Source organism: Ceratina calcarata, unplaced genomic scaffold, assembly GCF_001652005.2.
Source record: "Ceratina calcarata isolate Rehan_Ccalc_2016 unplaced genomic scaffold, ASM165200v1 scaffold578.2, whole genome shotgun sequence".
Lineage (NCBI taxonomy): Eukaryota > Metazoa > Arthropoda > Insecta > Hymenoptera > Apidae > Ceratina > Ceratina calcarata.
This window is the reverse complement of record NW_017176997.1, coordinates 115,036-136,532: the sequence shown is the minus strand read 5'-3', so window position 1 is coordinate 136,532 and position 21,497 is coordinate 115,036. Positions and strand designations below refer to the sequence as shown.

Sequence of the window (21,497 nt, the reverse complement as noted above, 5' to 3'; positions counted from 1 at the left end):
CAGGAACACGGATGTGGTGATTATTTTTTATTGGAACACTACGTCCCCGAGTCTTTTATTATTAATCTGGACAGTTTGAGTAAAAGCGAGGGATCTGAGGAACTGAAATGTGTGAAGGCACTCAAGTCTCTTCTTCATCAGGCTCATCGCAATAGGAACGGTTTAGACTCGAACAAGGCCGAAGAGATGTTTATTAATCACGCTCAATCGTTGAAGGACTACGGTTTCCACTATTACATAGCGACTATAGACGTGAAGGATTTTAATAAAATAATGGGAAAGCAGAAAGGGAAGAAATCGAACGAGAAAAAGTTTCATTGCGACGAGCCGAGGAAAATTGGCACCGATCAAGAACCGATTTATTGCTCTAAAGATAATAGTGAACGATTGTATGAAATTCAAAAAGAAGATAACGACACGATTTATAGCGAGGGTAATAGTAGACAGTCGTATGAGATTAATAATAAGGATAGACAGTCGCAAGCGTGTAAAAATGATAAGAGCAGAGATTCGCGGAAAGACGAGATTTCTAAGTCGGACTGCGAGAATTTGAGCGGCAGGAAAATTTTGTATAACAGCGAGGATGGGAAATTAATTAAAATTAGTAAAGATTATTCTTCTTCAAAGAATATTTACGAGGAAACTAAATGTAAGAGGAAAGCTCACGACTCTTCTAGTAATAATAGTAAAAATATTGATAGTAAACACGGGAAGAGTGAAAAGAAAAAGGAGAACAATATATGGCTGGCGATTAATATTCAAGGATTGAAGATATTTGAAAGGGGTGGAGAACCGAGGGAAAGAATTGAATTAGCCCAATTTTACTGGAAGGACATCGAAACGCTGAGTTACAATAAATATTGTTTAATAGTTTATACGAAATTAAACAGTGGGAAGCGATGCAAATTCAAATTGCGAATGGATCACAAGAAGTGAGTATTTCTTTCAATTGACGTGAATAGAAGTAGGAGCACGTGTACTGAATTAAATTTAAATGCAGCTTTTATGCGAGATTCAGATATGAAAGAAGTTTCGCTGCTTTTAATTATTACTTCTATCTCGTTTTTCAGGAGTTACTTCGCATTCAAGCTGACATCTTTACATCACCAGTTTTTCTTGAGGCTTCGTTCCGAATTCACTTCCTCTTTACAAGAATTGTCAAAAGGTAGCTATTCAGTATCGCGTATTCACTTTTTAATGGAAACACATTTCAATTAAAAATTATTAAATAAATTAAGTAGTTAAATTCTATAAACAATAGAATTAGCAGCGGATATTTATTAATACAATTAATTCCGTACAGAATTTGAGACACCTACAAAAGTGGAAGAAGAGAAAAAAACGAAATCACCGTTGAAATTAAAATCCAAGTCGCACAATATTAAATCTAAATCTCAGGGGAAAGTGGATGGGAAGACGAAAATTTGTATAGCGAATACTATGAAAAGTACTCAGCAATCGAATTTGAATTACTCGATGAGATTAGAAGAGTATCAGAATAAAGAGAACGAGAATCCAGAAAAGGATATGACGTATGCAGACCCGATACCGAATTCAAGTGCAATTCCAAAAGCGAGGGATCCTTATTCCACGGAAGACGACGTTTTATATGCTCAAGTTAACATCCGGCTGGAACCCGAAGGAGAATCCAGGGACATGGAAGATGTATCCGAAAGAGATCTGCTAAACTCGAAAGAAGAAAACGAGAAACTTGATAGAATTGAAAAAATGGAGAGGATAATCATGGAGAACGAGGATACTTATCATCAATCGAGATCAAGGACGCGACAGATGGATCTGACTAAATCTAGAATCGAGACGGACAGGGAAATAGAGCTGGAAATAAAAAGGCAGAGGGAGAAAGAAATCGAAATGGAAAGCGATTATTCGATTGCTAGGATTCCTAAAATCGTTGTAACCAATGATGAGAAATTCTACAGCTACCCACAATTGAATTCAGAGCCGGAATTAAAAAGAGACGAGGAGATGGAAAGAGACGGCGTTTATTCCATACCGAAAATCGTTGTAACGAAAGAAGGGAATAATTCGAAAACATTAAACAACCCTGAAGAACTGTACGCGGCGATTAACAAAGTTGGAAAAAACGATTTTCCAGTTCCTGAGGAAATATGGGATGTCTCGGATATAAAGAAATCTGTACATAAGGTAACGAGACGTAATGCAATTAGTGGGAATATTTTATTGGTAATTTGCTAATTTCTAGATGAAGACTTCGAGTTTGCCGAATTATACTTCGAAACACTCAAAAGGAGTTAATAGCAATCGAACTCCGAGCTTGCCCAGACGTTTGGGAGTGAAAATGGGTACCAGAGCGATTTATAGTAGCATGTTGTATAAAGATACAGAGACACTATCAGTGAAATCTGATACAGATTCATCTATTAACTCTTTATCATTAGCAAGATCGACAGAAGAGTCGCCAATGCCTGAAGCTTACGTATTAAGTTAGTATTTTATAATTTAAATACATAAGCTATGTAATAAATAAATAAATATATTTCTTAGATGCTGATATTCCAACGAACGATGAAACATTTCACGTGCCGAACGATGAATCGATGTCTACGTCGCTAGCAGCTCGACTCGAAGAACTCTCTTTTGCTGAAGAGAGAAATTTGGAAACGATCAGATTGAAGAGAGGCGATGGAGGTAGTATTGGTTTACAGGTGACTGAAGGAAACGACGGTGGAGTCTACGTCCAAGCGATTTCAGTCGGAGGGTCTGCAGACATGGCTGGCAATATTAATAAAGGTATAATAAAAATATTAAAAAGAGATAGTGAATCTCATTAAAATTGACTCATTATAGGTGATCGTATAGTTGCTATAAATGGACAGAGTCTACTGCATTTAAGATACGAGGATGCTTTAAAGTTGCTACAGAACTCGTCTGAAACTATAGTATTAGTACTCTCTCAAGAGATTCGAAAGAGTAAACAGAATAATCAAAACGTAGATACTAATTATTTAAAGTAAGCATGACAATTCAATAAAAATATATTGATATACAATTATATATTTAAATTCATTAATATAAATATTTCCAGTGACGAAATGAGGAATATGAGTGCAATAAATAAATTCCAAAGAACAATCGATTGTTCTTCAGTGCAAAATACTTCGAGCGCTTACAGTAGCGCAGCCTCCAGTTCTATGGATCATTACAATTACTATAACAATCATCCTAATAACTATGAAAGCGCTAATCACTACGCGAGCAATGATGAATTGAAATCTGCTAGCATGATGTTGAGCATAGAAGATTTCGAAGTCAGTAGAACCAGCAGGCAGGTGTTCATTTAAAAAGAAACTGTAAGTCCATTATTATGTACATTCAGATTAGCAAATAATCCAATGTACTTAATTAATGTATAATTATACTAAATATTACCGTCTCGGAAACTATTATGCGAAATGATGGGGCTTCTTATCGTAAAATTAAATTAGAGCTTGTCGGTATTAGTTAATGTCAGTGAATCACTGCCTATTATTGACTATTAGAGAGAAAGAGAAGATAAACCGAGGGTTGCCTTCTGTCATTTATAGGGAATCACCTTTACCGATTAGTATTCTTCGACAGGTCTAACGTCCACGACGGTCAGACGGAACGCATCCGTTCTTTGAAACACGCTAATTGTTACAAGTTAATATAGTTAATTCAGTGAAATAGTGATTGCCATTTTAGAATTCGAAAATGTAACATAAACGAATCGAGTATAAAAATGAATCGGAGAATTAAGAGTTAGATAAATAAATAGATAAAAACGAGTGTGTGTAGAATAGATAGAATTGCACATTCGAATCATGCAGCATATGAACGTTGTTGCAGACATGCCGCCGGTTCCTCCTCGAAGGAAGAAGAAATTGAGATCGAAAATGCCTACGATTATCATAAATTCGCCTGAGGAAACGTCGATACGTTTCAAAGCGAAACGCATGGCTCCTCCACCGCCACCGCCTCGAAGACTGAAGTCCAACGTCGTGAAAACTGAACGGAAGAAGAAAGAGACGAAAGACAAAGAAGAGATGATCGAGAGTTCGAAAGTCAGCGAAGTTTGTGAATCTAAGGAAAGCGAGAATTTGAATACTAATTCTACTATGAATTCGATGGACAAGCCTCTCTTCGTGTTTGAGACGTTGCTGAAGAAAGACAGTAACAAGTATCCACCATTATTTTTCACTCTGAACGATTTTCAAAATGTAATTGTATCCGAACCCAGTGTTGAACAGTGTCAGGAAGATCCTAAAGAATCAGAAGAGGAAGATAAAAATTCTATTCAAGAAAACTGCAACGAGCTATTTTTAGATTGTTCAGCAACTTCTTATCAAGAATCATCAGAGAAGTTGAATGATTTGGATGATCCTGAAGAGAATTCAGGGCAATTTTCAGACATCAGTGCTTATAAATCTATTGAAGAATCCTTAAAAGAAGAATCGTTCGACGATCGATCTCTTCAAGATTCTTCAAACCAGGAATCCTTCAAAGAAGAAGAATCTTCCGAGAGTCTAAAATCATCGATAGATGATTCGTTCCAAGAAGACTCGTACAAAAATACAGAGAACACTGGATTCGTGCAAGAATCAATCGGAAAATCGTTGGAAGAGTCGTTCAGTCAATTTTTCGAACAATCATTCGCAAATTCGTTAGAAGACGAAGAGAACGATCTTTGTTTTCGCGTCACCACCACGAATCTCCCGTTCGGAAAATGTTTGGACAGGTTCAGGGAAAGTTACGAAGAAGCAAATCACTTCATCTTTGAAAATTATATGGACAGGAGTAACAGAGTTAATATTAGGCGATCCGCGGGTCCTATGAATTACGACAGTTTTAATGAGAATTTTCAAGAATCCGAGGAACCCTCTCCCGTGTCACGATTCACCAAAGTCAGGTTCATAATAGAATCTCCTAGTTCCTCGACCATCGACTACAGCTTAGATAATAACGATTTGTACGACACTAATTCGTACATGAATAATGATGGTGAAGCTTCGAACGATAGTTTACAGAATATAGAACCCATAGAAGACGAAGAGCAAGTGTTTAATCACGAACCTTCAATATTAACAGATATCACGACAGATAAAGACATGGAAACTGTTGTTGATGATTCAGATGATATGCAAGCTTTAGTCAATGAAGAAATAGATTGGAGTTATAGAATTAATTCAGTGATATTGACTGAGATCACCGACGATACGGACTTAGATAAAGTTTTTGACGGAGGATTTAATAAAAATATTGATATTCTAACAAATACTGAAGATTTAGTACAGAAGAGCTTGTCACATGAAAAAGAAATCGAGGATATTAAAGAAGATCATACTAATTGTAGTTCTAATGAAAATATCGATAACAAATCGATGGAAAATGTTGAAAATGATTCTGAAGACTGTCAGGAAGGCAGTAATAGAGAATCGTTCATACTTGAAGACGTAAGCAAGAGTTTCGATGAGAAGATCAAACAAACAGTGGAACAATCGTTAGACAAACTCGAAGAAGATAAAGAATCGAGTACAGAACCCAAGAATAATAATAATAAAACGGAATTTGAATCGATTGAGAATAAAATTGATATTGTTGAAGAAAATACAGCAAATATTAATGAAAATTCAGCGATCGGAGGAACAATTCAGAATGAAGAGTTAATAACAACAAAAGAGAAAAGCGTTAATAAAAATTGTAATCGAGAACATAAAAGGAAGTTCCTAGAAAGTGATTCCTTTCGAAATCGAGTTACTAAATGCGAGCTAGAAGAAAAGATTGAAAGCACTCCGACATCAACCGAGGAGTGTTTTGAAAACAGAAAACGGGAAAGTATTAGCATTCCAGTTAACATCAGAAGAAACTCTTTCCTGGAGAACATGTTATCGGACAGTTCCGACATATGGAGAAGCTGTGAAGTGGTCACCGATGACACAAAATCGCTAGAACTGTGTACGAAATTAATTTCAGATGAGGTAGACGAAAAGAAACTCCAGGAGTCTAAAATTATGAACGGTTTTAAATCAACGACAGAGGAGCTTTCTAGGAAGGCTACGCCATCGAGGAGAACCGTTCAGGTAAATGAAAAATCGACTGGTGAAGTGAAATGCAACGTCTTAAACGAGTTACTGTCAAACTTCGATAAAATCAAGTTGAAGCCAGTGAGCCAGGATAGAGAATGCAAAAAAGGAGTAAAAACAGGGAAAATTATAATTATCGAAGAAAATAAAGTAGATAATCAGAAGGAGACTGTATTAAACAGTGAAGAAGGTAGAAATATTGAAAACGATCAAGAGATTGCGTTAAACACTGACGATGGACTAAAAAATATTGAGAATGCTATAGTCAGTAACGATACTGAAAATGCTGTGTTAAATGATAAAAACACTGAGAAGAAAACTATACTATATAGTGAAAAGACTGACATAATAAAAGGCGATTTAATGAATAATTTGCCTAGTAATTCGTGTAACAAGTCGCCTAATGATTTGCCAAACGACTTACCTAATCAAGATTTAAAGTTAATTAGCACGGGAATTAATAAAGCCGATAATAATGATAATAGTAATAACAATAGAGAGGAGAACGATAGTGCCATAATTAGTAAATTAACGAGCTCTGGGTCCCACGATTGTAATGGCGATTGTAATTATGACAATAACGGGACCGCGACACCCATAGGAATTCTAAATAAGGACCAAGCCGTAGTGACACCCGGTAAAGTTAGGAAATTCGTAAACTATTACGAGATACGACGAGAGACGACGATTAACAATGACTCTACGGTTAGAAACAGTATAAACAGTAATACTAGAGTAGATAAAGTAGTCCCAGGGCATCAATCAGTATTTAGTATACGTAGGAGTTTGGAATTGAAAGAGACTGTGAAGAACGAACCACCGAGATCGTTGAAATCATTAAAGGAATATAATCATTATAGCGAGGGGTCGATTGATTTTATGATAAACAGAAATAAATTTAGTATCGATGATAATAGTAACGCGGACCTTAATAGTGGAATGGCCTATATTAGTATTAAGAAGGGCGAGACCAATGTTAACGACGAGGAAACCAATAATAGTGAAACGATAGTTCAAGCGAAATCGTTGAACGACGATGTCAATTGTCAGATTAACACGCAAATAGTAGTGACAAACGAATTTGATCAATTAATCGAATCGAGGACGTGCGAGATCGTGGACCACAAGATTGGAATTGATAACGATAGTGATATAATTACTGATAACTTTAGAGAAGACCATCAGGCAAATACACAGATTAAAAAGAAGAAATCCGTGAAATTCGAGAACGGATTTACTATTATTGGTGCTAAAAGTCCTAACAAAAATGTAGACGAAGGTGATGGGAAGAATAAAGGGAAATCTAATAATATACCGAAGAACAAGAAGAAGAAGAAGGCTCCGGTTAAGCCAACGTTGAAGACCAGCTGCCTAGGGATGAAAATCGATTTGAAAAGAAAGGACAGAACGACTGAGGAATCCTCGAATGTTAAAGAGGATCGAACGGAGCAGAAAGAAACCACTACCCTTCAGGTTGGTAGAAATCAAAATCTATATTAGTTAGAAGTGCCGTGTGTAATTAATTAAGAGTGAAATCAATTGCCTTTTTATAGATACAGAGCACAACAATACTAAACGAAGAGTACTATTCAGGTATCAATAACTGTTTACTTAAAGCGAAACCAGAAACCCCATGCCTCGTATTCTACTGTACCATATAGTAAAAATCTATATCGCATAACTAATTGTTACAATTGAAAAATTTCCGCTACGCATTAGTTGATCATTGTGTACTGTATAGTTAATTGTGTGTATATATACATATGAAAATTATAGTTGAAAGTTAATACTATAATTTCAATTAAATTATAACGAATCGTCGTCGTCGTTTCTTTCATATCTATTGTACGTTTTAATTTGTAATTTATATAGATTTGTTATATACATATAGTATACGCATGTATATAAATTTATGTTCTCCAATAGACTCTGTCGTAATGATTGTTATTGTAATATGAATAGGTAGCTATGTTAAATAAATAAAGAAATAAATAAAACAGCGTATAACGATTATAGTGCTAGTAACATCTCATCCACGACTCATTGTCCCTTTTAATTAATTGCAAGTACGAGTAAAACAAAATTCTAGCGACGTAGTACATTAATTTTATTACATTCCTTTACTTGTGACACAATTATGTTAACATTCTTGGATCACTCTTGGATCCAACGAGATCTATTTCTGGACTGAAATGACGAAACCGTGGGTTTACACACCGAGGAATATTCTGAGGAAGCTTTCAGTAGAATTTCGCTTCTCGTACGAGCAACTCGAGCAATTCAACGAACGAAAAGTCGAATAATTCATTTAACAAATCGAGTTTCACGCTGCGATAAACTTTTTAACAATCGAACGAGTGATCAACAGAAAGGAATAGAATAAAGTGGGTTTTTAAATATGTTCGACATTAGCGGAACTGACAGTGACTTGACAGCGAATTTGGCAGTGAATCCATTCTTGATTTTTTACCAAGTTTCAAGAAAAAAATACGACTGCTGATGTAGTTCCTCGAAATAGCAAGTATTTTCGTTTAATATGAATTTAATGTGAAAAATTGTATCAAAGTGGACTGTTCATAAGAATAATCATGAAGAACTTGAACTCTATAGTAACGGCGACCTGTACAAGGTCGAACTCTCATAAATCGTCGCTAGACGATTCGAAATCTTCGTCGTTCAATGATTTTGAACCACCAATTATCAGACTGAAATTGGACAAACCTCTGCATTGGGATTGGGAGTTAACGACGTCCTCCTCGAGCTCACTTCCAATAATACAATTATTAAACAAAAATGGTAAAGTAATGGTGGAAACTTCGGAGAACACAGCCCAAAGGGCTAGAGGCTCGTTCCTCAAAGGTTTAACGCAGTACGAAGGATTCCCTTTAGAAAATAAATCTCGTTCAAGGAGCAGGTCTCGAATTAAGACCTCCTCTTCGTTCTCCTATCCTGGGGACTCGAAGTTTGTGTCTCGAGAATCTGTCTCTACAGTCGAGAATAATAAAACTAGTAAAGCCTCTTCGTCCTTTTCTTTTTCTCCAACTTTCGGAGATTCGAAGAATGAAGAGCTTTCCAATGAAAAAAGTAGTAATGGGACTACTTCTTCCGCTTCTACTGAACATTTTTCAAGGAATCCAAATGATATTCGAAGTCCCTACAGGAGCAGACTTCAGGGAAACAGGAACGTTGATGGTTTCAGTACAAAATTTGGAACTACAGCATTTGGAAGCTGTGGATACAAACCTCTGAAATCGAAGAGCGAGATTATAGTGAGGGAAACTGATAAAGGAAGGAGGAAGAAGAGGATAAAGAAGAGATTCTCTGGGGAGTTGGAAGATATAAGGAAAATCGAAGATGGAACGAGTAAACAAGCTTCGGAATACACAAAAAGGAACAATGAACAGACCAGGCATTTCGAAGATAACAGAAATACGTTCAACGTAAACAGAATTCCAAACGATTCTAAAGAATTCAATAATAATAATAATAATTTAAGAAAGTCGACAGTGAAGAGGAGCAATACATTTAGAATAATCGATGGCAGTGAGAACATCGAAGAGCTCGAAGAGGATAGTAAAAACCTAGAATGCAACAACGTGTTGATGAATAAATCGAACGAGGATATAGCCAAAGATTATTTCAAACGAGTATACGAGTTATTAAAAAAGAAGAAGGAAGAGAAGATCCTCGACAAAGAGAAGCAACGAGAAGACTCCTCCTCCTCGTTCGACTTCGACGAAGAAATGAAAAAGAGGCGATTGAGAAGGAAAAAGAGAGAACGGGGAATCAAAGGTAGGCAAAGATTGTTTATACTCACCTTGTTTTTTTGTTGAAAGAAAATCTGGACAACGGCGAGGACGGTAATATGGATCACGTCGGTGGGGTAGCCGACAAGTAGTGGGGATCCGCTCGGTAAAACGCCGGAGCGTCAGTCTCTCGAGAACCACGGAGTGTTACGTTTGTTATATATCAAAGAAGTGTTCTTCGTTAGGGTACCTGCATAAACCTGCTTACGTCACACCTGTCGCGCCTAACTTCGCGCACCTTCACGGTCTTAATGTTATAATACTATGCGCGGAACGCGTTTTACTCTTGACTCGACCTACTGACCTCCCGTGCTCTATTTCAGTAGATATACATATTACACATACGTCCTCCGACGAACAGAACGCGCGGATTAAACGCCAGTGCGTGGACAAGTGTATAACAAATACCCATTGTTTACGCAGTTTTTAACCGTGAGAGTGTTACGCGTCCAGAGGTTATGTTCTTGATTAAAGAGAGCAGTGTCGCATAGTGATGACAGACGACTCCAAACCGCATTAAGTACGTGTCCTCCATTATCGATTATCACACTTACTCTTTAATTTGCTGACAATTAACGATTCGTTCGAGCATCACCTTCTGCGGAACTAATTCCCAATTTAAACGCACTGCACGCACATATATACAGTCACAAAGTGATTCAAATATTGATCGTTATCCTCGTATCGATTAGGGATTTCAATATCGATATTCGAAATTAATAAGCCACCAAGCGGTAAAATGTTCAAAGATTCAGTGGAATAATCGTGAAGAAACGCAGTAATATAACGCGTACGTCTCTGTACATATGTATATATGCGCGTATTGATCAATGTTTGATCAATAGAAAAATGCTGTTCATTTAAGGGCCTAATTCCCGATATAGTGGTTCGAATAATCGATAAAACACTTGTTTTCCTATTCTTGTTACCTGGCAACCAAGAGTTCATCGTTCTCTTGGATTTTATCAATCGCCAAGAATTTCTTCATTAAGTTATCTGATGATCTTTTATTATCGTATTTATTTTTGTATCAAACAACGAACGAGGATAAATCAACTAAGACTTACATGTTTACACTGCGATCGAGTTTCGCCGTAAAACCGCAGTAGCTGAAATTAAAAACGATCTGACCTTGACGTCCTGCGTGCATTATATAAAATGAATTGATATAATCATTATTACGAGATGCGCCTCTTCTTTTTTTATCGAATCGCTGGTTTAAGTGATAAATATCTGAAGAATGCGATTCTTCGGTTTATTTTAAGAGAACTGGTTTGGTGACTCTGCTATATTTATACTTTTATCTATATATATATGTATATATATGTATATAGTTGGAGGAGAATCCTCTTCTTTCGATTTTTACATACAATGAATGAGAAGTAACTGTCAATTAGAGTGGAAACAGTGTTTACTAGGTTTAAGAGAGAATTAGCTTCATTCCTGCGTGAAACCCTATTACCTATTTATATATACGTTAAACCATGTACTTCCCAGTAGATCTCAATTCGAAATCTTCAGGGAAAATCTATGATGTGTTTAGAAAAAAATAGATAAATCTTGTATTAAGATGTAGCTTGGCTCGTACAGTTATTTAGTTTATTATGCGATATAGTAATTTGTGTATCATGTTTTATCTTGCCATTGTATTCATATTTTATGTATAACCGATCTTCCTTTATTCCTCATTCCTTCCGTAATTCCTGTATCTTAATTTCCATTAAGTATTTCGACTTGTTATAGTTGAAGAGAGATCGAATTCACCGCAAACACCGAAGAACGAAGGAAAAAGTGTTAGAAAGCAATTCTCCAAGAGTAAAGAATTCCAACTAGACTCGTTATCTTTTAAAATAAATGAGAAAGAGAGAAAGAAAGAAGAAGAGATTAAGGAGAGACCTCAAGATGCCATAAATCAAAGTGCAGTTGAGGAAGAAAGGCCCAGAATGGGCTCCAACCTCAGTCGACATAACTCGAAAGGCCTGAATGGTCGTAGGACGCAGTCCTCCGGGAACTTGTGCGACTCGAAAGGGAAACTGAACAGTATGGGGAAGATGCTGGTTCCTTGTTCCAGCGGGCAAAGGGAGAGGTACAAGCTTTGTGGCTCGCTTCCGAATCATTTGGACGATAAGATCAACATCGAGGATGATAATCTGAAGGAGAATAATAATATAATGACCGACACGCTGAGCGGGAACCTCGGTGGCACTCTACCGAATAAGAAACGGTCGGTCGGTGTTCATTTCATGGATCACGGATCGTTGGATCTCGTTCAACACAGGTCACAGGACGATTTGGACGAGAACGATCCCTGGAGGTATCATCAGAGCGACTTGGACCTCTTGAAACCGCGCCGAGCCAGCTCTACCTCCAACAGGAGGAAGACTCCGAACGTGGACTCAGTTTCGACCACGGATTCGTTCAAAAAATACAAGAGCCCACCTCGAAACTTCTCGGAGACTTCGAACTCGCTTAAATATCAGAGAAGCTCGACTTTAGAAAGAACCCCGAAGACTTTCGACATGAATTTGGATTTCGATCTGGTCGGAACGATCCCGAAGAGGAAGAACGAGGAGAAGAGCGAGGAGAAGGAATTGCCGAAGGAAGATGAAAATTTATCGATTCAAGATAGCGATTTGTTGATGAAAATAGGTCACAAACCAGACTGTGAATTAGTCAAGCACAGGCAGCAATTAAGTAATAGTAGTAAGGGTAAGTTGATGGTGAATAAATCATTGGATTTGAGGATAAATAAATTAATTAGTAAAGAAACTCAAGATCAAGGATATGCTTCTGAGAAATCACCGGAAGAGGAGCATCTGCCGTCTCTGCCTGGAGAAGGCTTCCCTAACATCACTCCGGAGAGCACGTTCAGAGTCACTTTACAGAAGAGTAGCAGAGGATTGGGTTTGAGCGTTTCTGGCGGTGGGACTGCCGGCCCAGTCAGGGTGAAGAGATTGTTTCCACAACAACCAGCTGCTTTGAGCAATAAATTACAACCTGGCGATATCCTGCTAGCTGCCAATGGAATTCCGTTAACTGGCCTGACTAACTACGAGGCTCTGGAAGTATTAAGGACGACGCCTAGCACCGTCGAATTGGTGGTGTGTCGACTTCCGGGAGAAAATGGCAACGTTCCGCCTCCTGTGGCACCTCCACCGCCGCCCAGACGAGAGAATTTACCGCTGAATCCTCTGCCACCACTTCAAATCGAACCCTGCGGAGAATTCGACATAGAGATGACTAAAGTAGGCGGGAGTCTCGGGTTCACTCTTCGGAAAACTGATAGCAGCGCGTTGGGTCATTACGTCAGGGCATTGGTACGAGAGCCAGCTTTAAGCGACGGGAGAATAAAGCCAGGAGACAAGATAGTAGCCGTCGATGGGGCTCCATTATCCCCGATGAGTCACGCGGAAGCAGTTCGGCTGCTCAGACAGTGTGGGCCCACAGTTAAATTGAGATTGTACAGAGACATGGGCCAGACGCCCGTAGCTGCGTTAAGTCCTACCGAGGATTACCCTTCCAAAACGTGTCTGAGGTGAGATCCGAAAATTAAGTTAAGAAATTCTGAGAATTAAATCTGAAGTCGATTCGATTTCGATTTTGTTTTATTCAATTCACAGACAAGAGGCTGTGGACATGTTGTGCGACTTAGCAGTTAGGAAACTGTCTCCTGGAGCTTCGACAGGCTCGAGTTGCAAACAGGCAGCTACGACATCCAGTAATTCGCCAAGAAAAGTTCGTCGCCTGACCACTAAAACTCCGGACAGCGAGCCAGGTAGATTGGTTCTCTGTCTAATTGCCTTGAGCGTATGAAGTCTAAATCATATTTAACTTAGCTATCGTCTTTACAGATTCCTTGGAGCAGCGAGTGAGTCTGAAAACAGCCTCAACGTCGAATCAATCGTCTTCTGACTTCGATCAGTGTTCGATAAGAACTCAGGTTACCGTGAACTCTCAAGCGACTACACCTGGAACTGATATAATAGATCCTCCACTCCTCTACCACGTTTCCGATTCTTCCGATTCCTTGAAAACTCCAATTCCAAAGAAGAGACCCAGCTTCTTGAACCTGAGCGCTCCACAAGACAAACCGAACTACCAATTCTTATCCACTAGCGATGCTAATAAGAAGAAACAGACTAAAGAGAATGCTACTACTGAAATCGAAAAAAATGAAGAGGCTGAGAATGTCGAAGATGAAAATGAAGGAACTAAGTACTTAGAAGAGGAGAGTGAAGAAAGTGAATGTGTAGAAGAAGACGAATCCAATGTTACTTATAATAAAGTTACGAAGAAAGAGTTTAAGGTGATCGAACCGAAAGAATTTATTAAAGAAGAAGAAAGCAGCGAATTTCCCTCGGAGCCAGCCTCCATGCCGCCGTTATTGAATTCCGCTAACGGAGTTGGATTCAGTTACAAGAATCCGGCTTATCAAAGCGCTAATCCAGCTGTCGGAGGCAGCACTGGAAGTAACGCCGCAGAGGGAAAGGGCAAACATTGCAGCGATCAGGATATACCAGGTGCATACTAATTTATTTTCATGAGATCGAAGGAAGCAGGTCATGAAAAGGAGTTAGCAATTTCTACAAATTTTTTAATTGGTTTACAGGAAAAGTCTTGGGGACTGAAGATCCGGGCGGTAGCAAGGGACTGTTGAAATGGAAAGGTGTAATGTTCGCTCCCGATGATGAAGGGAATAAGAAAGAAGAGAAGGGGAATGAAGAGAAGAAACAGGAAGTGGATACCACGGATTCAGCTAAGATCAAGACCGACGAGAACCTTGAACAGGGAACTAAGGCAAGAGTTGTTGTACATAAACAGAAATATGCTTATTATATAGGAAATATGATATTTGAATTATTCATTTGAATTATAGGTGTTCATGGTGGAACTAACAAGGGGCTGGAACAGCCGTCTAGGTTTCAGCCTCCAGTCTGAAGGAAATCGCACAGTTATATCCGTGGTCCACCCTGACAGCGTGGCTTCTAAAGACGGAAGATTAAAACAGGGCGACGTCCTAATGATGGTAGAATTATTGTGTTAAACTGTTTGAAGATTGTATAATACTGTTCTTTAAAATTTTAGGTGAACGACGAGACCGTGGAGGACATGTCAACGGCAGACATAATTGATTTGTTAAGGAAAATTAGAGGATCTATCGGAATAACAGTTATGCGGCGCAATAGAAGGGAGACAAGTTAGTTAAAATAGTATTTTACCTTAGATATATAAACAATAAGAGACTAGTCACTATTTAAAAACAACAGAAAATTATACAATCAGTTAAAGAGCAATTAAAAACAGACAAGACATATTGACGTACTTACGCGTATATATAAAAATCACGATAAATCTCAAATTAAAAGAAAGGAAATATATTAGAAAGAAAGACAAGACTAATTAAGAAACGATGTTTGCCTAATTACGGAAGAATTCTAATTATGAAGTTAAAGAGTAATTATGTACATATATACTGTCATTATTTCTGCCTAATTAGAAATAAAGTTCTCTCGATTACAATAATTTACGAATGTATATAAATACTATTACTTGATTAGAAAGCTATTTTTGCCTATTTAAGGAGACTACATCCGCCTATCATTATATATGTACATATTTATTTACTGGTAGATAATCAAGTGCAATATTTATTGAAGTTCTGATGAACGATTAAATGAATCTTTTATATATATAATTGCAGTTGTGTATATTGTAAATACGTACATACGTGAAATTTATTTATTGATAATAGCAGAAAATGGAAGCCTTAAACGAGCTGTGGTGGTCTAATTTATTAATAATATCATCATTAAGTAAATAAATATATACTTAAATAATTTCAAAACTATATTTGAGGCAAGAGAAAAATAGTTCCAAATAATAATTAAAGATGATATATAAAAAGATCGTAATAAATAAATATATAATATCAGAAATTTAATGTATTTTCAATATGAATAAAATACTTAAAAGAAAATATATTCTTAAATTTAAATTATATTTTCTGGAATTTAAACGAGAATCAATTAAATCTATCAATATATCAGATTAAATAATAGAAGTCTATTTATTAAAATCGTGAAATAACAATTTAATGAAGTATATAGAAAGAACACTTCTCATTCCTAAATAAATGAATATATATATACATTGTTCTTATATTTATTGTATTAAAACTCAATCTTAAATAAGTATAATTAATTAACAAATGAATCAAGCAACGTTTAAATAATTAGAAGTTGAAAATACATGTGATGACTGTTAAGCTGATAGATACTGTTAGACAAAACGCTTTTAATGTTAATATATAATTATATTACATGGAAGAAACTATATATATACTGTAAAAATAAATACCAAAGTTATATTACAAAATATATATATGTATTATGAAGATATATTACAATGCTCGGCTCAGTTTTCTGTTCGTCTTAAATTTGTTTTATTGAAACTAAATTATTGATCCACAGTAAAATATAATAATTGTGATCTAATATATTGATATTAATCGTCAGTACAGTAGAAAGATTATAAATTAACATAGAATTTCATTCGAGAAAAAAGAAGTTTGAGATCAAAGTACAATTAGATTGTCCTTCTTTTTGGAAATTTCATTTTTTTGGATTCCTCCTGGAAGTTCTTCTTGTAGTAAGATTACTATCATTACTTTTAGTCGATTGATTCCTTGGTAATCTTTTTCTCGATCTCGATTTATTTTCCGGAACTGTTTCCTCACTTACGCCTTCCAACAAGCTCTTTAAGAAAATAGAGTCTTTCTCTTCTTCTAATAAACTATCTAAGAAACTCGACTCCTCATCTTTCTCTTCGTCTTCATTTACAGTAAAATCATTAGTGGAGTTCTTGACCTTCTTATTTACAGAGTTCGATAATTGCGAACTTGGTTCTCTACTCCTCTTTCTAAACGAACGATTACTTCTGCTATTACAACAGGATGAATTGTCTGACATTTCGTCCAGTTTCTCCACAGTTTCATCCTCTACATTTTCTAAATTCTGCTTGGCAAAATTTTCAAAATTGACCAAACTGTACGAGGTTTCCAAATTATTCTCGCTCTCCTTTCCAAGGCACGAAGAATTTATGTTTCCATTCACATTTCCTTTCTCCGAACTTACGTTATTATCTTCATCCGAATCCATCTTTTTAGAATCATTCTTTTCAGCGTTATCTACTTTTAAAGAAGTTTCAGAATCAGAATCCTGGATCGTGAAGTAGCAATTTACCTTGTCGTAGCCACTGCCGGTTGGAGTAGAAGGTACTATATAACTTTCATCAGAACTTTCATTTATAGACTCATTTATCTCAGCTTCAACTATTGTTTCCTTTATCAGTTTCTTATGCTCGAACGAGTGTGGCCGAACATTATCACAAGTATTTTCTTTTTCGTTTTCTAATAAATTATGATTGATCGATGCTTTTTTCGGAGAAGAATCCACGGCTTTGGTTCTTTTCATGTTCCTAATCAGATTTTCAAAGCTCCCCTTGTTCGCGTTCACTGAAATAAAGAAGAATCAATGTATTAAATTTATTAATAGTAATGATTAATAGTATTACAGAGTACTTACGATATTTCTTCCTCTCTGCTTCGATAACATTTTCTTCCGTATTTCTAGTAACTTGTAACTTCTGAAACAGTAATTGGAAGCAATCAATATAAAAATTATTATAAATTAGTATGAACTGACGTATCTTGATATTCACATTAAGAATCGAGGTTTTATTAATCTTCTTTTCCACGTTCTCCTCTTCCTCGCATTGCTTAACTAATTCTGCAGCAGACCTAGGCATAGATTTATCGCACTCGGCGTTATATAAAATAGTATATCTTTGCAATCTATTCTCCATCGCTTTTCTATCTCCTTGAACAGACAATCCGAATTCCTTCAATTTCTTCTTAATCACCGCATCCTTCATTAAACTGAAAACTAACTTCGGCAATGGTTTTCGAGTTGATATGCTAAAAATTCAGATTCAAGGATATACACTTTTATATATCAGTTTAATTAATTATATTATTCCTTTCTTACATCGGTGGTCGCCTCTCCTTCGTCGTCTCCCTTTTTAAACAATCATCCAAATGCTTATTTATATGCATTTCCGAAATTACTACTTTGCAAACTGGGCACACAACAGTTTTGACATCTTCCATCGCATTCGTTGGTACGATTCTTTTTTTACTTTTTGGTGTGAACATTAAAGGTATCCTAGTTTTGCTACTGGTGCTAGGACTCGGACTAGACGTTTGTTTAACCAGCAAATAGCTGGTGGACGGTGAGACAACAGTTTTCATCGCTATGTCACTCGTTGAAAAACTTTTCGAGGCTGGAACACCATTCTTTTTCGTTGGGGTATTGTATACATGATCAAAAATCGAATTCTGTAATTTATTGTTACTGCTTGTGTATGAAATAACATTCTGTATATCAGTTGCATTATTGTATTCATCAGAAAATCTGTTTTCACTTGATTTATCTCCGTTCTGGTTATTGTTCGAGAACTGTATATAAATTTCCAATGTCCTCTTCAATTTGTCTTTAATTAATTGAAAATATTTGATTATCTCATCTAGGACTTTGTTTTTCCTCAAATCCTTTTCGAATGTTTCTGAGAAACATGCTGGACATTGAGTTTTATAATGCAAATATTTTCTAATGCATAGTGAACAGTCTGAAACCGTAAGTTCGTAGATCATACAATAAATGAAAGTGGAATATATTGAACACTAATTCGAACTTAAAACTTACAACTTACAACTGTGAGAACAAGATGTTATAACTGGGGTGTCCATAAAATCGTAACAAATTCCACATAACAACAAATCTTGGATGTGCTATAATAATAGGATAGAAATGATCGATTTTTGTACAATTTAGTTGCCTGTAGAAATTAAGTTAAACCACTATACCTTTAATTCTATATATTCTTCTGGCCACATTTCACAAATAATAAATGAACGAACCTCAATAACCTAACGACTCGGTTCGTAATCTCATAAACACTCATAAATTCAAGGTCCTCTGGATTCAGAACTTCGTGTAATAAAGAAAGAAGGAGAATGTCAGTCTTCCTCTATTGCTCTTACAGCGTGAAAATTAAAGAAACGAAGAATCTGAGTATTCCAACCACGATTTATATTATTTCTCGATTCTAATGCTATAAGATATTTTCTGGAAATAATTAAAGAGCAGAAATTGATTTTTAATTTTCCCGAAATTGAAAATTTCAAGCGTATCCCCCACTCTCCCGGCTCGATTGCCCGGCGCAGTTGCAGTTATTATTATGCATTTATGCTACGCGCGTGTTACGTTTCGTTAGCTGCAGTTTATTTATGTGTTTCACTGTAATTATCAGCTGTTATTAACTTCGTTTGGTTCATACCTTGCATTAGAGTCAATTATACGAAGGCAATAAATAATTTCGATAAAATATGTCCGAACAAGAATCGCCGTCGCCTACTAAAATTAAGGAATTGAGGTTACCCATGTCAAGGGTGAAAACGATTATGAAAAGTTCTCCGTACGTTGATACGATCGGGCAGGATGGATTATATTTAGTCACAAAAGCCACGGTAAGATTTGGAGAGGCTTTGGTATTCATGCAATTTCGATATCTCACGTATTGATGGTCGGTTAAAAATTCCGGCTTCGTACGTTTGATACTCGATTAGGATACTTTGTTTGGACTTAAAAAGACATAAAAATCATTTCGCAGGAACTGTTCATCCATTATTTAACAGAAGAGGCACATTTGCAAGGTAACAAAGGGAATTCGTTGGACTATAAGCATTTGGCAGAAGTCGTGCAGAATAATGATATTCTGGAATTTCTGAGGGAAATAATGCCCAGGAAGATAACAGTTAGGCAATTTAAAGAGATGATGGCTGCAAAGAGTTCAAATAGCAGTTCGGAGAGTTCAGATTCAGACAGTGATAGTGAATCAGAGACAGATTCTTGTTCTGACAGTGATGACAAAAAGGCAGAAGCCGAGGATGATACGAACATGTCTAACAGTGAGCAAGAGAGTGAGACAAATGAAAATGGTAGAAACGATTCCACGAGTGATAAGAGCGACAGTGAGGGCGAGTCCAAGAGATAGAAGAATGGATTTTGACTCACGTTTACAAGGCTCTCTGATTATTTAATAGGTATCTTTCCAAATATTTATGATTCATCAGTATTTTATATTCCCAATTAAAGATGGACAATAATTTTACAAACGTAGTTCTATTTTTGTATGGAATCATCAGACATGGACATTACTCTAGACAGTCGAACAGTTTTAATTCCTTGTGTATAGATTGTATGAGCCTGTATGAAGTACAGGATTTTTTATTTTTGTATTGACTTCAGCCTCGCATTACTTTCAGTTAAATCGTGTGTGTTATGTAATAAATGCATCGGATTTTCGTTTAGTATTGTATGAATCAAGATGATTTAGATTATTCTGAGAATTGTAGTCTGAATGCTGAATAGGAAAATAAAAAAATGAGTGATAGAGGAAAATGTTATACTCCGAACTTCACCGTTTCGTAATTAGCAGACGTTAATTCCTTATCAATAAATCGCTCCCAGAATTCACGATAGACTTCCTGTTATCGAGAACAAGGTTTTCTTATGTATATTCTTTTACCTGATCCTGTTGGGTGTTAGTGTCCAGGCTCGTTCATAAGGTTGAAATAAATTCATAAGATTGAAATAAATTCGACAGTTTATATTTATATTACAAATTATTCGATTTTACTGTGTTACACTTTATCACGTTATCATAATGATTTCACTCTTGATGCAATTTCTTCGACGTTGGTGCAGACGGGGTTGTAATTGTATCGTATACGTCTTCGTTTAATTTAATTGCTAAGAAATAAATTTCAGCTAAAGCTATAATCAGCGCGCAAATGATGCCTAATAATAATCTAAATCCAAAGTCCAAGTGTCCCACTATTAATTCGACGCCCACAAACCCGAAAGCGAATCCGGCCAGCACGGAAAATACGAACTGGGCGACAGCTATCAGCTGCCTATTTATCTGTTTCACTGAAACAGACAAATAAATGTATCATAGAACAATAGAAAAATAAATATCGCGCATTGAGTAGAAATTTTAGTTTAAGTCAAGAATCTTACTTTGATAAGAAATACTATCTTCCGGTAGCCTCATTACGTTAGTATCTACATTTTTGGTCATAGCTCTGTATCTGAGGGCGTCTTGTTGCGCTTTCAATTTTTGAGTCCTGGCTTCCAATTCCGGATTTCTCGGAGTAATTTTCGGAGTCGGTAGATTGATATCGTCTTCCTTTAACAGCTCGTGTAAATAAATATTTTGCGTACTGGTAGCTCTGTATTCTTCTAAGTACTTGTTTAACCATTTAATATCGTCTAGTTTCAATAGCATTTCTTTTTGCTTATCCTTCGAGAATTTCTTTAATGCCATTATAGCAGGCGGGGCGTTATTAGTTTTCTTCACATTTTTGCAGACGAATTCTATCAATTTCTCGTTGGGTTTGATTTTAATGGCAGGATCCTCGATCGATTCAATCGGCATTCTTAAATTTTTCTAAATATAAATTTCTTATTGCTAGCGAAATATTGTC

At 36.4% G+C, this 21,497-nt stretch overlaps 5 protein-coding genes across 6 annotated transcripts in view; 3 read left to right on the top strand and 2 right to left on the bottom strand.

Moving 5' to 3' along the window:
- Positions 1 to 3,937, top strand: part of LOC108629567 (uncharacterized) — a 15,985-nt gene extending 12,048 nt beyond the window's left edge. Inside the window, exons 10-17 of the mRNA XM_026817427.1 lie at positions 4 to 932; positions 1,071 to 1,165; positions 1,304 to 2,166; positions 2,225 to 2,465; positions 2,527 to 2,772; positions 2,830 to 2,992; positions 3,068 to 3,332; positions 3,850 to 3,937. Of these exons, the coding sequence (XP_026673228.1) occupies positions 4 to 932; positions 1,071 to 1,165; positions 1,304 to 2,166; positions 2,225 to 2,465; positions 2,527 to 2,772; positions 2,830 to 2,992; positions 3,068 to 3,323 (2,793 nt within the window). The 3' untranslated portion in view covers positions 3,324 to 3,332; positions 3,850 to 3,937. The remainder of the gene's footprint in view (positions 1 to 3; positions 933 to 1,070; positions 1,166 to 1,303; positions 2,167 to 2,224; positions 2,466 to 2,526; positions 2,773 to 2,829; positions 2,993 to 3,067; positions 3,333 to 3,849) is intronic.
- LOC108629577 (protein PFC0760c) lies at positions 3,478 to 15,800 on the top strand. Of its 2 annotated transcripts, XM_018032335.2 has the most exons (9): positions 3,478 to 7,556; positions 7,637 to 7,676; positions 11,633 to 12,598; positions 12,665 to 13,424; positions 13,510 to 13,664; positions 13,741 to 14,409; positions 14,499 to 14,686; positions 14,766 to 14,915; positions 14,975 to 15,800. In XM_018032335.2, the coding sequence occupies exons 1-9, from the start codon at positions 3,825 to 3,827 to the stop codon at positions 15,089 to 15,091; spliced, it is 6,777 nt and encodes a 2,258-aa protein (XP_017887824.1). In that variant the 5' UTR covers positions 3,478 to 3,824; the 3' UTR covers positions 15,092 to 15,800. The 2 variants fall into 2 exon arrangements, with proteins under 2 accessions (XP_017887824.1, XP_017887823.1); XM_018032334.2 differs by having other exon boundaries at positions 11,633 to 13,424.
- A 569-nt stretch (positions 15,801 to 16,369) lies between these two features.
- LOC108629581 (E3 ubiquitin-protein ligase RAD18) lies at positions 16,370 to 19,067 on the bottom strand. The gene is made up of 6 exons (XM_018032342.2): positions 18,813 to 19,067; positions 18,659 to 18,737; positions 17,935 to 18,574; positions 17,609 to 17,864; positions 17,473 to 17,533; positions 16,370 to 17,402 (listed from the first exon to the last, which is right to left on the bottom strand). Exons 1-6 carry the CDS (start codon positions 18,840 to 18,842, stop codon positions 16,501 to 16,503), a joined length of 1,968 nt encoding a protein of 655 aa, XP_017887831.1. The 5' UTR covers positions 18,843 to 19,067; the 3' UTR covers positions 16,370 to 16,500.
- A 124-nt stretch (positions 19,068 to 19,191) lies between these two features.
- Positions 19,192 to 20,489, top strand: Chrac-16 (chromatin accessibility complex protein 1). The gene is made up of 2 exons (XM_018032344.2): positions 19,192 to 19,475; positions 19,619 to 20,489. Exons 1-2 carry the CDS (start codon positions 19,335 to 19,337, stop codon positions 20,000 to 20,002), a joined length of 525 nt encoding a protein of 174 aa, XP_017887833.1. The 5' UTR covers positions 19,192 to 19,334; the 3' UTR covers positions 20,003 to 20,489.
- A 107-nt stretch (positions 20,490 to 20,596) lies between these two features.
- LOC108629582 (transmembrane protein 199) lies at positions 20,597 to 21,491 on the bottom strand. Its single transcript, XM_018032343.1, has 2 exons — positions 21,031 to 21,491; positions 20,597 to 20,940 (listed from the first exon to the last, which is right to left on the bottom strand). The coding sequence occupies exons 1-2, from the start codon at positions 21,446 to 21,448 to the stop codon at positions 20,681 to 20,683; spliced, it is 678 nt and encodes a 225-aa protein (XP_017887832.1). The 5' UTR covers positions 21,449 to 21,491; the 3' UTR covers positions 20,597 to 20,680.
- Between the last annotated feature and the right edge of the window lie 6 nt (positions 21,492 to 21,497).